The 16450-nt window shown below is 39.5% G+C and overlaps 1 protein-coding gene across 1 annotated transcript in view; it reads left to right on the plus strand.

Moving 5' to 3' along the window:
* RNMT (RNA guanine-7 methyltransferase) overlaps positions 1–15668 on the plus strand; it is a 39423-nt gene extending 23755 nt beyond the window's left edge. The window contains exons 9-11 of the mRNA XM_028089349.2: positions 6323–6424; positions 7769–7802; positions 11029–15668. Of these exons, the coding sequence (XP_027945150.1) occupies positions 6323–6424; positions 7769–7802; positions 11029–11066 (174 nt within the window). The 3' untranslated portion in view covers positions 11067–15668. The remainder of the gene's footprint in view (positions 1–6322; positions 6425–7768; positions 7803–11028) is intronic.
* The last annotated feature ends 782 nt before the right edge of the window (positions 15669–16450 follow it).

Below are 16450 nucleotides of genomic sequence, written 5' to 3' on the forward strand. Positions count from 1 at the left end.
CTTCTGGGGGAGGGGCCTGTTGCCATTGTTCCCAAATGTCTTTGCCGGAGGCTGAATTGCCCCACCCTTGTCGGTCCCGGCTAAGCAAGCTGCTCGGGTTTGCTCTCAGGAGCTTTTGTTCCCTGCAAGTTCTGGTACAGCTTTGGAGGACCAGGGTGAAAATGGTGGCCTCCCAATCTCCACCCGGAGGAGCCAAGAACTCGGGGTCCCGCTCCTCAGTGCGCCCCCAGAGAAAAGCAGTCACTCCCGTCTCCCTGGTCTCCGGCGACGCTCTGTGCTCACCCGGCCTGTGACCGAGCATTTCTATGTCTGGCACCTGACCCCATGTGGTCTCCAAATCCAGCAGATCCTTGCGGTGTGCTCCCGTGCCACTCCTCCCGGGGGAGGAAGGGGAGTCTCCCCGGATCTGCCGCTTATTGGGTCCCTGCTGGAGGAGCAGTGGCCCGACTGGGCCACGGATCACAGTCTATGGCAACCCTGAGCTGAGAGCCCGCGCCTCGGCTCCGTCTCTGCAGCCGGCTTCCCCGCTCCAATACCTGGGAGCTCTGCCGCACTCAGGCACCCCCGGTCTTTCTGTGACTCCGAGGGTCCTGAGACCACACTGTCCCGCGAGGGTTCCACCCCCGCTTAGCCACTGGAGTGACGTCCCTCAGTGGAGCCGAGTTCTAAATGTTCCGATTTTGTGCTCCGCGGCTCTATCACTTGCCAGAAGCGGCCGACGGAGGCCCCCTCCCCCGCCATCTATCCTCCCGAATATTGCCTCGGATTCACTTCTCCGCACGTCCTACCTTCCAGAAAGTGGTCGCTTTTCTGTTCAGAGAGTTGCTGCTATTCTTTTCTTCGATCTCCTGTTGAGATCGTAGGTGTTCAGAATGGTTTGATCCCTATCCAGCTGAATTCCTGGGACCAGACGGAATCCAGGTCTCCTACTCCTCCACCATCTTGCTCCTCGCCTTTTTTCCTTATCTTCTTGAACTCACAGGTTTCTCTTTTGACTCAAGTTTTTCATCTGTATTTTTTTTTTTAAGTTTCATTTTAATCACCGAGTGCTCATTAGGACAAGTGCACTCCTTAATCCCCATCCATTGTTTTACCCATCCCGCCCACCCGTCTCCCCTCTGGTAACCATCCATTTGTTTTCTATAATTAAAAGTCTGTTTCTTGTTTTACTTTTTCCTTAGTGGTTTGGATGCCTTTTCTTTCTTTTTGTCTGATTGCTGTGGCTAGGATTCATAGTACTATGCTGAATAAAAATGGTGAGAGTGGACATCCTTGTTTTGTTCCTGCGCTCTGAGGGGAAAGGCTTTCAGTTTTCCCCTCAGGATGATGTTGGCTTTGGGTTTTCATATATGACCTTTAGTCTATTGAGGTAGGTTCCCTCTAAACCTACTTTGTTGAGGGTTTTTAGCATGAGTGGATGGTGTACTTTGTCAGGTGCGTTTTCTGCATCTATTGAAATGATCATATGTTTCTTATCCTTTCACTTATTGATGTAATGTTTCAGAACTGATTCATGAATATTGAGCCACCCTTACAGCCCAGGAATAAATCCCACTTGATCCTGGTGAATGATTTTTTTAAATGTACTGTTGAACTTGGTTTGCTTGTATTTTGTTGAGGATTTTTGCATCTATGTTCATCAGAGATATTAGCGTGTAGTTTTTTTTTTTTTTGTGGTATCTTTATCTGGTTTTGGTATCAGGGCAATGCAGGCCTTGTAGAATGAATTTGGAAGTTTTCCTTCCTTTTCTATTTTTTGGAATAGTTGAAGAAGAATAGATATAACTCTTCTTTAAATGTTTAATAGAATTTTCATGGAAGCCATCTGTCCTGGACTTTAGTTTGTTGGGAGTCTTTTGATTCCTGATTCAGTTTCTTTGCAGGTTATCAGTCTGTTCAAATTTTCTATTTCTTCCTTTTTTAGTTTTGGTAGGTTGTATGTTTCTAGGAATTTATCCATTTCTTCTGAGTTGTCCAATTTGTGGGCATATAGTTTTTCATAGTGTTCTCTTATAATTGTATTTCTATGGTGTTTGTTGTTATTTTGCCTTCCTCATTTGTGATTCTATTTATTTGGGTCCTTTTTCTTTCTTGATGAGTCTGGGTAGAGGTTTATCAATTTTATTGATTTTTTTTCAAATAACCAACTCCTAGTTTCATTGCCTTTTGTTCAGTTTTTTTTGTTTTTTGTTTTTTTTTTAGTTTCTACATCATTTATTTCTGCTCTGATCTTTATTATTTCCTTCTTTCTGCTGATTTTAGGTTTCATTTGTTGTTCTTTCTCTAGGTCCTTTAGATGTAAGGTTGGGTTGTTTATTTGAGATTTTTCTTACTTCTTGGGGTAGGCCTGTATTGCTATAAGCTTCCCTCTTAGAACCGCTTTTGCTGCATCCAAAGGTTTTGGACTGTTGTGTGTTCATTTTCATTTGTTTCCATGTACTTTTTTTATTTCTTCTTTTATTTCCTGGTTGATCCATTCATTGTTCAGTAGCATGTTACTTAACTTCCCTGTATTTGTGGTCTTTCCAGAGTTTTTCTTGTGGCTGACTTCTGGTTTCATAGCATTGTGGTCAGAAAAGATGCATAGTATGACTTTAATCTTTTTAAATTTGTTGAGGCTTGTTTTGTGGCCCACTGTGTGGTCTATTCTGGAGAATGTTCCATGTACACTTGAAAAGAATGTGTATTCTGCTGTTTTAGGATAGAATGTTCTGAGTATATCTGTTAAATCCATCTGGTCCAGTGTGTTATTCATAGCCATTGTTTCCTTGTTGATTTTCTGTTTAGATGATCTGTCCATTGATATAAGTGGGGTGTTAAAGTAACCTATTATTGTATTATTATCAATGAGTTCCTTTATGTTTGTTACTGTTTTATGTATTTGGGTGCGCCCATGTTGGGGGCCTAAATATTTACAATTGTTACAACTTCTTGTTGCATTATCCCCTTTATTATTATCTACTGCCCTTTGTGGTCTCCTGTTACAGTCTTTGTTTTAAAATGTATTTTGTGCGATACAGGTACTGCTACTGCCCTCACTGTCCTTTTTGGACATGTCCTTTTACATCCATTTGCATGAGAAATGTTTCTCTGTCCCCTCACTTTTTATTTTTTAAGATCTATTCATTTATTTTACTGAGAGAGAGAATGAGCGGCAGGGAGGGGCAGAGGGAGAGGGAGAGAGAATCCCAAGCAGACTCCATGCTGAGTGTGGAGCCTGAGGCAGGGCTTGATCCCAGGACCCCAAGATCATGACCTGAGCCAAAACGAAGAGTCAGACGCTCAATGGACTGTGCCACCCAGATGCCCCTCCATCCTCTCATTTTCAGTCTGTAGGTGTTCTTAGGTCTAAAATGAATCTCTTATATGTGGCATATAGATGGGTCTTGTTTTGTATCCATTCTGTCACCCTATGTCTTTTGATTGGAATGTTTAGTCCATTTCCATTTGAAGTAATTATTGATAGGTATTTATTGCCATTTTGTTGCTTGTTTTGTGCTTGTTTCAGATTTTCCCTGATCCTTTCTCCTCCTCCTTTCATGGTTTGCTGGGTTTTTTTAGTGATATATTTGGATTTCTTTCTCTTTATTCCTTGCATATTAGTGGTTTTTGATCTGTGCTTACCATTAGGTGTGTATATAACATCTTCTGCATATACGGTCTATATTAATTTGAAGGTTGTTTAAGTTTGAACCCATTCTTTACTCCCCTTCTTCCCAGGTTTTAGGTATATTGTGTCCTATTTCATATCCTTTTATTTTGTGAGTTCCTTGACTGAGTTTTTACGGAAACATTCATTTTTACTGCTTTTGTGTTTTCTACTTTCATTGTCATTTTTGGTCTTTCCTTTCCACTTGAAGAGTCCCCTTTAATATTTCTTGTAAGGCTGGTTTAGTGGTCACAGACTCCTTTAGTTTTGTTTGTCTGGGAGACTCTTTATTCTCTCCTTCTGTTCTTAATGATAGCCTTGCTGGGTAGAGTATTCTTGGCTGCCTATTTTTCCCATTCAGTACTTTCAGTATGTCACTCCACTCCCTTCTGGCTTGCAAAGTTTCTGTTGAAAAATCTCCTTGCTAGCCTTATGGGTTTTCCCTTGTAAGTTAATGACTTCTTTTGTCTTGCTGCTTTTAATATTTTTTCTTTATTACTGTATTTGCAAGTGTAATTACAGCATGTCTTGGTGTGGATCTGTTTTTGTTGATTTTGATGGAGATTCTTCATGCCTTCTGGATCTGCATATCTGCTTCCTTCCCCAGAGTAGGGAAGTTTTCAGCTATTATTTCTTCAGATAAATTATCTGCCCCTTTTCATGTCCTGGGACTCCTATAATATGAATGTTATTATGTTTGATGGAGTTACTGAGTTCCCTAAGTTTATTCTTGTTTTATATATTTCTTTTTTTCTCTCTTTTGTTCAGCTCGATTATTTTCCATTACTCTGTCTTCTGGTCATTAATTTGTTCCTCTGCTTCTTTCAGCCTGCTGTTCATTCCATCAAGCATATTTCTCATTTCGTTTCTTAAGTCGTTTATCTCTGTGTTATTCCTTATCTGCGTTAATGGTCTCACTGATGTCCTCCATTCTTTTCTCAAGTCAAGTGAGTATCCTTATGATCAGTACTTTAAATTCTCCATCAAGCATGTACTTATATCTCTTTCTCTTAGATCTCCAGCCATGGGCTTGTCCTGTTCTTTCATTTGGGACAGATTCCTGTGTCTTCTCATTTTGTCTGTGTCTCTGTGTGTTAGGAAAGTTAGCTGCATCTCCTGTTCTTGAGGATAATGGCTATATGAAGAGAGGTCCTGTAGTACTCTGCCATGTAGTGCCCTTTGGTCCCCAGGGCCTGGTGTGTCCAGTAGTGTCTCCAGCATGTGCTTTGTGTGCTCTGCTATTGTGTCCTGGTCTCTCTGTCCTTTAGGTGAGTCATCTGTAGAGGCTGCTTTTGCCTGTTGTGAGCAGTGTTTGTTCCCTGGCTTGAATGTGTATTTTATCAAGGTGTGCTCTTGTCTGCTTGTGAAATGGGACTTCTTGCCACTGCTGCTGGAACTGAGGCCCTGCAAAACTCCTAGGTAGGGAGATGTGGTGTGGGTAGGGGTTTGGGCCCATCTTCTGTGGAAGGAGGCCCACCACACTGGGACTGAGGCAAGGGTGCCTGGGAAGGGCCATTCCACCAGAGTGTAAGCAGGGTCGGGATTGTCTTAAGCAATTTAGGTAGTGAGTGTTCACGAGCACTGGTTCCTGCAGATGGCTGGTGTTTATGCTGAGGAACCATGAAGGGAAATGGTGCCAGCCAGTTCCTTTATTCTTGGAGGGGGTCTCTGATTGCTGTCTCTCTGGGGCATGCTCCGAGATGACCAACTAACCTTCCCCCTATGTGCCCCAGGCATTCTTCAGATTGCTGTTTCCATGTTATATGTCTGCAGACTGTTTGCCCTGCCTTTTGTCCAATAGCAGCCCCAATGTCCTCCTCCGAGTGCTCTCCTAGAGCCACGCACAGTGACCAGGCTTTAAGCCCCATTGGTTGCAGGAACTCAGGAAATTCAGGCCCTCTCACTTTCCAAGCCAAATACTATGAGGATTTGTTTTCCCCGTATGCTCCCCTGTGTGTTTGTGTGTTTCTCACCCTTCCCTGCGACTACAGCTTCCTTCCCACCAGAGTGGCCACAATCTGTTTTTCCCAAACCATGTCTCTGCATTTCCTACCTTCTTCAGTGTGGCCTCTTCTCTACCTTTAGTTGTAGAGTTTGTTTTACCAGTCTTCAGATCGATTTCTGGGGTATTTAGGATGATTTGATAGTTATTTTGTTGAATTCACAGGATGAGGTGAGCCTCTGAGCCTCTTACTCCATCACCATCTTCCCCCAGGATTTTGAGTTTTTCATTTGTATTATTCTTAATTTCTGTTCGTGCTTCTGATGGCTAATATATCACCATAATGTTTAAATTAATATTTAGCTCTTTTGATAATAACTTCCTTCAGTTTTGTGTTATAACAGAAAAAGTCTTTCACTGGGAGCCAGGGAGATGTAAGTGTTTGCTGCTAAGTGGTCCTTGGAGGTGATTAAATAAATGGTAGTTTTGTGCAACTGTAAATATTCTATGATTATAATCAAAGTTGAGTATCGATAACAGCTACTTTGTTAGGAGAGGATCCCTGTCTCCCTTTTTTTTTTTCATATTTCAAAAGTATGTATAGTTATATTCCTAAAATAATACTTAAGGATTTTTTTCTTAATTATTTTATTTTAGTGACTTAGTGTTTTTATATCTGAATTGCAAGTTTCATTTAATTTCCTAACTAGGAATTTCACTTGCTTCCCTAGCCGTATCCAGCAAACGAGAATTCCAAACTCGCCTCCGAGAAGGTGGGTGACTATGAACATGCAGTAGAGTACATGAAGAACAGTCAAGTAAGGTTACCTTTGGTAAGTTTTCATGTATAGCATGTTTTATAGAAAACGAAAAGAAAGGTTATGTTATATGGAAACCTATGAAATTATTTCATTGGTTTACAAATCAGATACATGTTAGTCTTTTCCCCCTTTTTAGAACCATAGAATAGAAAATAAAATATTTCAATACTGAGAATGGAGTGCTATATCTGAGGCAGTAAGGGTGGGGAGAAGGTTACAAGCTTGGATGGAGAGGTTTTGTCTATATCATTATGTCTTAACCTAGGCACTGCTGACTCATCATGTTCCATAGATAAAATTCACGGGCTCATGAACTTACGTGAAGAAAAATTACATCTCCATTTTCACTGGCTTCTGCATGGAAGTTCACACTTTCTTTAATTAAGAGTGCAATAGTATCACAATGGTATTAGGTATAGCTGTGACTTTGTTATCAATAGAAATTACAGATATTTACATAACATTTCTGCTGACATCTTAGACTATCATTTACATTCATCACTTCTTCAAAATTACATTAGTTACTCTATCTTGTTAGTGCATGTGCAAAGCAGCATATATATGACTATGTCAATATGTTTTTTAATATTTTGGTAACTATTTTAAACAGAATTTATTTCCTTTGAATGATACGGATTTTGTGATTCCTTTGTAAAAACACAAAAATCTTATTTCCTCCTATAATGCTATTGGATGTTTCAAGATAGGCTTTTTTATTTTTTCATTTTCCAAGTTAAATTATATGATAGATGCTTTTTCCCATTATAGACATGCACAAATACCCCCTTTACACAAATTCACCCTTTGGTTGAGAATCAGTGGTTTAGAGAATTAGGCAGGAGAGCAGAATTCAGAGGATGACATTAAAATCTCATTGATTTCTTTTACATATTTAGATCACAATAATATTAACTGTAAATTGTGTGTATTGTTGACCCTTGGACAGTGTGGGGGTGATTCCCCGTGCAGTCAAAAGTAAGCCTATAACTTTTAACTTCCCGAAAGCTTAATTACTAATAGCCAGATGTTGACCAGAAGCCTTCCGATAACATGATCAGTTAATTAATACATATTTTGTATGTTATATGTATTTCATACTGTATTCTTACAAAAATATAAGCCAGAGAAATGTTATTAAGAAAATCATAAGGGAGAGAAAACACATTTACAGTATTGTGTTTGTTGAAAAAAATACACATATAAGTATACCTGTACAGTTCAAACCTGTGTTCAAGGGTCAACTTGTATTTATAGTGAAGTAGGGGTGTTTGGGCACTTGTGTCCAGTATTGAAAAATATGCATTTATGTACTTCCATATTCAATCTAAAATGTTTTTTTTTTTTTTTTAATTTCAGGGAACCTTAAGTAAGTCAGAGTGGGAAGCCACAAGTGAGTATATCATCAGTATAGATTTACTGACATTTTCAAAGATCGTTTCAGAGTGATCGTTATAATTTGAAAACTCTGGAATTTTTCCAACACATATTAGGGTGTATATGTTTATGTTGACGTAGAATCCCTATGTATGTCTAACGCCCCCTTTCTTGCACAGCTGTTTAGTGCCAAGAGAAAATATATGCAGGATGTTCCTTAATATAAACTTCCGTGAGCATTCTTAAACATTTTCATTGCCTACTCATTACTACGTAGCCATCTGTATTTGCTATTTACCTCAGATTTCTGTTGGAAATTTTGGCTTATAGAACACCACCATGTATTTTGTTTTTAGCCACTCTGATGTTGACAACAAAAACATAATTAATAAGTACTGGACCATTTAGTGAAGCAGCAATGAGCAGGATATTTTAGAGGGATGTGTGATTGGGAAGGGCCTGGTATGGAGACATTCTGAAGTGAGGTGCCTGTCTTTGGAAGAGAAGTCAGAGGCCTGGCAAATCTGTGAAGTCCGTGGATGTTGAGGAAGTGAAAGCCCAGACCCTCATTGTTAAGATGACGATAATACCCTTATATGGCTGCCCTGAGGACATAAAAGGTAGTTCCCCCTGTTCATTTAAGTATTTATTGATTGTGTTGAAGGCGTAAGTGGTAATCAGGGACAATCCATTTGATAATCCATGTTGAGTATTGTGAAAAGTTCTGTGAAAGAGTTTTGGGGGATAAAAAAAAGTAAACAGTTGTAATCTCTACTTTCCAGATGTATACTGTCTAATGGAAGAAACAGACACAAATAAATGCAGTACTAGGCAAACTGTTTTAAGTGCTGAAATTTCTATAATGGGGAAAAAAGATGAAGGAGAGCCTAAGGAAAAGTAGTAAAAATCTGGAAAATAGTAATACTTGATATAATTGAGTATTTAACATGTACTCAAGCATGACTGGAGACTTTTAATATGTTGTAACTCATTTAATCCTCACAAATTTAGGGGTAGACTACCTTTTCTAATATCTCCTTTTCACAGATAGGAAAGCACTTCAATAACTTATCTGAGGTCACAGAGCTAACCCAGGTGATTCATACTAGTAACCGTGGCCTCATGTGTGAAAGGATTGTTCTTAGGACTTGCCGAATTGGTGAGAGAGGAAAAGGAAAGAACACAAATAGAGCCAACATGTTGAGCCCATCTGTCTCAGAATATTGCTACCCTTAGTGGAAATGGGATTAGAGGACCAACAGACCGGGAAATGTGTGCCTAAACCTGTACATTTCATTACTTTTCCTAGACTGGAGATGGGACAGTTGTCTTAGATAGCCTGCCAGTCCCAAAGTATGATGTAAGGAAAACAGCTTTGGTCACAGGTAGTGATGGTGGTACCAGCTGTAGTTTAGAACTGTATTTCTGTACCTTAGTGTGGACTTAGTGGTAGCATGCGGATGATGAATTAGATGCCCCCCAGACCATGGAGGGAGATGGGTTAGAGATGTGAAAAGCAGTAGGAAAGAAACAGTGGTCACATTGCAGCCAGGATCTAGCATGTCTGGATCAGTGTGTTCTTTCATGAATTACACTATTCTAAGCTGGAGGACTCTGGACTGGAGAGTATCTTGCCTGGTGTCAAAGCCTAACAAGTTCAAGAAGCTATACTTCAAACTCCTACTGGTCTAATCATTAAGCGCCTATTACCAGAACCTGCTGTTCCTCTAGAAGTTTCTTTAAATGTGAAAGGAAAGTAGAGAATTGTTGCCGATTTGCTTTCAGAAGTGGTTCAAGATTTAATTCTTTAAATCCCAGTTGATATGCCTGCACGGAAGGCATTTTATATGATTGAGACTTTCAGAATGTTTGAGTTAGAAAGAAAAGAAATTTATTGCTGATCTGAATTCAAACATTGCATCTTAGTGGTTTTAAGTGACCCTAGATTTAGGGCAGGTGAGGACTGCTGGGTTGTTTGCAGTAGGTACCAATGTGTTTGGGTTGTGTTTGCCAAGGTTAGACTGCAGAAGGATCGCTTGGAGTGTGGGCCAAGCTAAATAATGCTGGCTGTTTGTAAGTCTTGTAACATACTTGTGAATGTCTTGGACTGCTTTGCTTTCTTGTCTTGTAGAAGAATATACCATGCTGATATCACCCCGACTGTCCTCTGTTCATCTATCTATTGCCAGCAATGTTTCATTTCTCCTAAAAGAAATTGGGAACTGGTAGATAAGGAACAGACAATAGCATTACCAAAGTAGCATTTTGGAAGGACTGGTGTGATACTCCTGGACAGGTTGAGGAAAAAGCTAGAGGATTGGGAGGTTTTTACAGGGTCTGCAGTCATTCATCTGTACCCCATTCAAAAGTTAACTCAAGAAGGGAGGACACAGAGGTACATGGCCTACTATCTTGACTTGCTGACTGAATGTCCTAGCGTACACACTGAACATCCTCGTGATGTTTTGAGGATTTGTCATTGTTTCAGGTGTTTGCTTACCATAAAATCTATTAGTGTCTTATTAGAAGATATAATAGGTTTGAACTTCAAGGTGATCCAGAATGAGGAACCATAGATGCACTTAGATGTCTTTGCGTGAACACATGCCAAAGCAGGAAATCATATTTAAGGGAGAGTATTCTTGGGAATGGAATATCACTGTTGGGGCCAGATAAATATCTCTAAGCAACAATTATCATGTAGCTTTTCCCTCACTTTCCTTATCAGTCCTTACAATACAGCAGTTGGATAATTGGATGAATTTTAACTTGCACATTGTATATGTTCCTTATAATTCTTACTAGTTTTTTTCCCCCCTGAATAGAAAATCTAGATAACCATGCCGAAGTAATCATGGTAGTGCAGTTATTCTACCTGTCTTGCTCCAGATAAAAAGAATTAAGTTATAAGACTTTTTAGTTTTAATTTTCTTTGCCTTTATACTTTTAATTTTTCTTATCTCAAACTGTTTTTAGAGATTTTTAGAGCTGTTAAATTGGTTTTCTCAAGAGCTGTAATGTCACTGAGTATTATAGTAAGTGGATATTTGTTTTCAGGTAAACAGCTGTGACCCCATATCTGCTTAAGTATGACTCAAAATAATTGAGAACTCTTAGAAATAATGGGACTTTTCCCTTCAGAAGCTTGAGAATTTTCACCAATACCAAACAGGACTGAAGTTGTTCTGTTTAGCCTATGGATATGAGAAACCAAACTCTAATTTTTATTATTTTCTTTTTAGGTATTTACTTGGTTTTTGCATTTGAGAAGCAGCAGTGAGCCACATATGCAGTAACACCAGGACAGCCATGTCCCATCCTGTACAGATTTGAATGATCCATCCTAGATTTGACAACTTTCTGTTTGTTTATTTTAAGTATTCTAAATGTGCAGGATGCTGCCGGAAACTCCAGTGTATAAATTCAACATTTGCTGTCTATGACAGATGAACTTTTGTGTGTGTATATAAGAATGAGTTGGGACCTTTGTCTTTAAAAATCTATTTTTAAGTAATGTTCTAAGAATTCCATTTGCCTCACTACTCTCTTAGTGCATAAGAATTATACTATGACTTGTTAGAGCTGCTGAACTCTTTCCACAGTGCTCTGATTTGTTCAGTGTTTGTTTACAGTATTAAATTCATTGCAGTTGTAGAATTGATGAGGGAGCATACTGGTTTGTGGGGGTTTGTGCTCATTTCTGTAGTTTTGTCATATAGTGTTTTTCAGGATTAAATGGATTGTGTTCTGTACAATTGAATGTGTTCAATATATATCACTAAAGTTGTAAGTTTAAAACAAAATTTTAGATGGCCATGAAAGTTATTTACCTAGAATTTTAGCCAGTTATTACATTTCATTATAAATACTAACTACTTTATTTGCTAATATGATCTAATTCTGGAACAGGTTAGAATGTTTTATATGCCAGCATAAAATTGTTTTGGATTTTAGGGGCTTTATCTTAAGAATTTGCTTCCATAGCAATTAATGTTTCTGGTTATCAAGAATGTAATTAGACAGATTTCCCTTTCTTCATTGAACAAAAATGCCATAGTTGTTTTTCCACAATTTACTGAAAACCTGTCCCATACGAACCTATTGCACATTTTCCTCAGATACATGTATGGAACTGCAACAGAAGGATGAGACTAAAGGAAGCCGAAAAGCAGACCAGATGAATTCTCCCTGACATTAGAGCTTACTGGCACTGTGTGCTGTGTAGATCCTTTACTCCCCTTCAGCCCCGAGAGAAGCAGTACCTGCTCTTCTATTACAAGATCATACTTTGTGCAGTAGGATGCAGCATATCATCACCACTCAGAATTTGTATTTGCCATTTCAGAACTGTTAACCGTTTTTTCAGCCCTGGCTTCTTGCTTGACTCCTCTTCCAAAACTGACACCTAGGTGAACTGTTGTCCTTACTTTACATTACTGTTTAAAAAACTTGCCAGTGTTTAGGTGTAGTGAAAAACTCACAAAGAAGAAAGCAGAGCAATTATTGCATATTCTTCTAAAAATCATTTATTTATGCATGGATTTAAAAGACATTACTTTCTGTAATTATCCAGAGTATTTGTTTAAAACGTGAGGTTTCTTAATTTGTTTATATATGTTGATTATTCATGATGTTAGAATAATAGACCTTTTAACAAGAGAACACGGGTTACCTAATTTGTTTCTTGTGCAACTTGTCAATCTCCAAACTGTTACCAGTTTACAAAAATTAAGTCTTTTTAAAGCCTTAGTGGTGGTTTGCCATACGTCATTTGGGGAAATAATAGTATTTCTGACTATGGTGGCTGCCGTTAGCTAACAAAGGTTTGGTAATGGTGCTGGGCGGTAGGAATGGTGAGCTCTTAGTGTTAGAAACACACCCAGGTTAATTTTAATTCTGGGGGAAGTTCCAGAAAGTATTTTGATAGAGGATGTGGCTTCTTTATTATTTCCTATCATCATTTTCATTTAATGGTCTTAGCCAATTTTAAGCAAGTTAATAAAACATTTTTAGACTCTTGCTCTTTCCACCCCATGGATGATTTGTGGGAGAGAAGGATCCCCTGAAGGATGGAGTGATTGGTGACAGTACAGAGCAGAAAAGGAAGGTAGAGTCCCCCGGGGCCTTCACTGAAGGGGTGGAAAGGAGTAAAGGAAACCCAAGTGGACTGAGCCAATGTCTTCACTCGCAGTGAGCGAGGCTGTTGTGTGTACAGAAGGCACATGGAGCTGCACCCAGAGGATGCAGAGTTCTGGCATTGCCCTTGTGCTTGAGCTTTATTGTTCTCTTAGCCACCTCTGTTCTTCACTCCTGGATGCCTTCCTGCTGCAGCTAAGTGTCTAGGCAATGACTCAGGAAGAACTTTTAGGAAAAGGTGGATCCTGCCCATCACCAAGGTAAAAGCTGGGAGGATACACACTCCCCCCCCCACCACCACACCCACAGTCTCAGTGTTTGGGAATTTTCCATTCAAGACTTGTAACTCTTATGAGGGGGGCATGGCTCTTTACTATCAGGTCAATGATGTGAAGTTTGTGGGAGTGAACACAGGCACTCCAGTTTGTCCTCCAAGGATGAAAAAAATTGAAGATCAAACCAGCCATTTGTAGAGAGGACACAATCTGTGGACTGGGAGGCTTGGTCTGGGAACATGGCTGGATTGTGGTATAACAATGCTCAAGTTGAATTCTTTGGGCCTAGACTTTGACTTCTGTTAACTAATGTGCATAATGACTCCAAAAGGCAGATTACCAGTAGAGTTTCCTAGCCTACCTTATCCCCAAACTTGAAAATTGAGGAGATGTGATTGTTGCCTAAATTCATGTTAATAGCATTAATAGGGCATCAGAGGTGTGCAAAGTGATGGGGTTTGAGGCAGCGTGCAATGTTGGTCAGCAGTGGAGAAGTAGAAAAAGTATTGTCAGCTATCAGAGGTCCAGATCTCCAGTCGCATTAGCTCTTATGGGGATGTATTCTTCAGTCTGTCTTAGCTTAATTTATGTTATTTTGCTAAGTCTTCAAGTATCCTATTGAAGATGTGGTTTCTTGTGTAGGTCTGCCAGTGTGAATATTCTAGCTACTGAATACTATTTTTCATTGTTGATAAACTGACTTTGTTGTCCACTTCAGGCTTTGTATGTATTGTGAGCCAGTTACTGCCAACATCTCTGGGTCTTCAAAGTAAGGCCAGATCCAGGGACCAGGGCCCTATAATAATTGTACCAAAATGCCTGTGGTATTTACTGGCCTTTTGGTCAAATAGAAAGCATAGGTATATGATATTACCACCTCCCTAGATGGTGTTATGTCAAATACTACATAACTGATAAGTTTCTTCATTTTTTGCCCTCTGACAGAGCAACATTCCTGATTCCTTGAAGGCAGTTGGTGTAGTGGCTCTTACACTTATTTATTTAGTGATATATGTGACTAGGCTGGGGGACAGCCAGCTCTTCACCTTCTCAATTTCTCTTCTGCTCCCATGTAATCCTGAGCCATGGGCTCCTGTTCCTTAACTGCAATACTAAGCTAAGCAAGTGCTGGACATCCAAAAGTACCCTCCTCAATTTGGAAGACTTTTGGGTTAGCCCCACAGCCCTCTGCTCCCTAGATTTATCCTGGGCCGTGCTTCCTTGGGGGACAGCATACCTTGCTTGGATAAAGCCAGATTGACAACATTTATTAAGTTCTTTAGGTCAGTTATTTTTCTAAATCTTTTATATGTGTTAATTCATTCTGATCCTTATAACTATATGAGCTAAGCACTGTTATCCCTGTTTTAATAATGGAGCTGAGCACAGAGAGTACAAAGTTGCCCAAGGCAGGGCCAAGATTTGAATACCCATATCCCACAAGTTAGGCCTGCAATCCAATCTCACGTTATACCCCTCTTCTCACCCATTCGCTACTCACAACTTGATATGTTAACTGGTTGGTGCTCCAACCTTCTGATTCAAACTTTTGACACTTATTTTGGGGCGCCTGGGTGACTCATTCGGTTAAGTGTCTCCCTTCAGCTCAAGTCATGGTCCTGGGGTCCTGGGATCGAGCCCTGTGTTGGGCTCCCTGCTCAGAGGGGAGCCTGCTTCTCCCTCTGCCCCCCCCACCCCGCTTCTGTACATGCGTGTTCTTTCTCACACAAAATCTTAAAAAAAACCCAAAACCTTTGATACTTAAGTGTCCCCTGAGAGGAGAATCCATCCTGCATAAGAGGCTTTAGGGCAGAGAGAGCAAGAGGGCATCTGAGTGTACTTAGGGACCAAGGGTAAAAAGTATCAACAGGCAGAAGGGCAAAGATAGACTTTGACTTCACATTTTGGTAGACCTGCTCCTTTAGCAAGCAGTCCTATAGCAAATCTAGTTTAATCTGCATCTTAGGGGGTGGGGGATGGTTCTTTTCCCACCCTCACCATTGGGAAGTACCAAGAGGTGGGAGCACAAGTGTGACTATAGCCAAAGGGAGAGGCCAAGAGAGAAGGAATCATTTCTTCAGTCTGAGTTGATTACCCAGGCAGAGGCAAATCATTTTGTTTTAACTTTTAATTGAAGTATAACACACACAGGTTGGCTTTTAACAAATGGAACACAAATACAGTCATCACTTCAATCAACAAACTTACCACCCCCTGCAGGAGCCCCCTTCATGTTCCCTTCTACTTACTACCTCCCCAAGGGTAACCACTGTCTGACTTCTAAGAACATAGATTAGTTTTGTCTGTTTTTGGACATAATATAAATGGAATCAAATAGTATGTATTCTCTTGTACCTGGTTTATTTGCTGTACATTATGTTTGTAAGATTTTTGTCGCATGTATTTGTACGTGGTTCCTTCTCATGGCTGTATAGTATTCCATTGCATAAATAAACCATATATTTATCACATGGATGTTTGGTTCATTCCCAGTTTGGGAACTATTAATAGTACTGCCTCACATATTCTAGTACATGAATTTTGGTGCACATAGGTACTCATTTCTGCCTAACAGTGGAATTCCAGGGTCACAGTATGTACATATGTTCCACTTTACTGGATACTGCCAGTTTTCCAAAGTTCCAATTGCCCTACACTCAGTAGTGTCTTGTCTTTTTCATTTTATTTTGGCAGGCATGTAGTGGTATCTCGTTGTGGCTTTAGCTTTCATTTTACTGATTATTAATGAGATCAAGCATTTTACATATAATTATTGCCTTTTGACTATCCTCTTGTTACATGTCTCTTCAGGTTCTTGCCCACTTTTCTATTGGATGGACTATCTTTTGTATTGACTTGTGGTTTTCAAAAATATATCTATTCTGGATGCATGTCATTTGTTGAATGTATTGAGAGAATGTATTGAAATATATATATATAAATAACATATGAAAAGAAGCTATTTTAATATAATATACCAATGTTCTCTTTCATAGTTGGCATGTTTTGCTTAAAAAATGTTTGTCTATTCCACGATCATGAAGATGTTCTATGTTTTCTTCTAAAATCTTTTATGTTTCACTGTTGACTTTTAAATCTGAAATCATACTGATTTTTGTTTTGTTTTGTTTTTGTTAATAGTGTGAGTAGGGTTTGAAGTAGTTTTCCCTTTATGGATTTCCAGCTCTCCCAGCATCATTTACTGAGAAAAAACATCTTTTCCCCCTAAACCACAGTTTTTCATCTTTGTCAC

The sequence above is a fragment of the Eumetopias jubatus genome, unplaced genomic scaffold (assembly GCF_037043125.1).
Source record: "Eumetopias jubatus isolate StellerSeaLion01/CBP00866 unplaced genomic scaffold, mEumJub1_p1.0 scaffold_16, whole genome shotgun sequence".
NCBI classification, from domain to species: domain Eukaryota; kingdom Metazoa; phylum Chordata; class Mammalia; order Carnivora; family Otariidae; genus Eumetopias; species Eumetopias jubatus.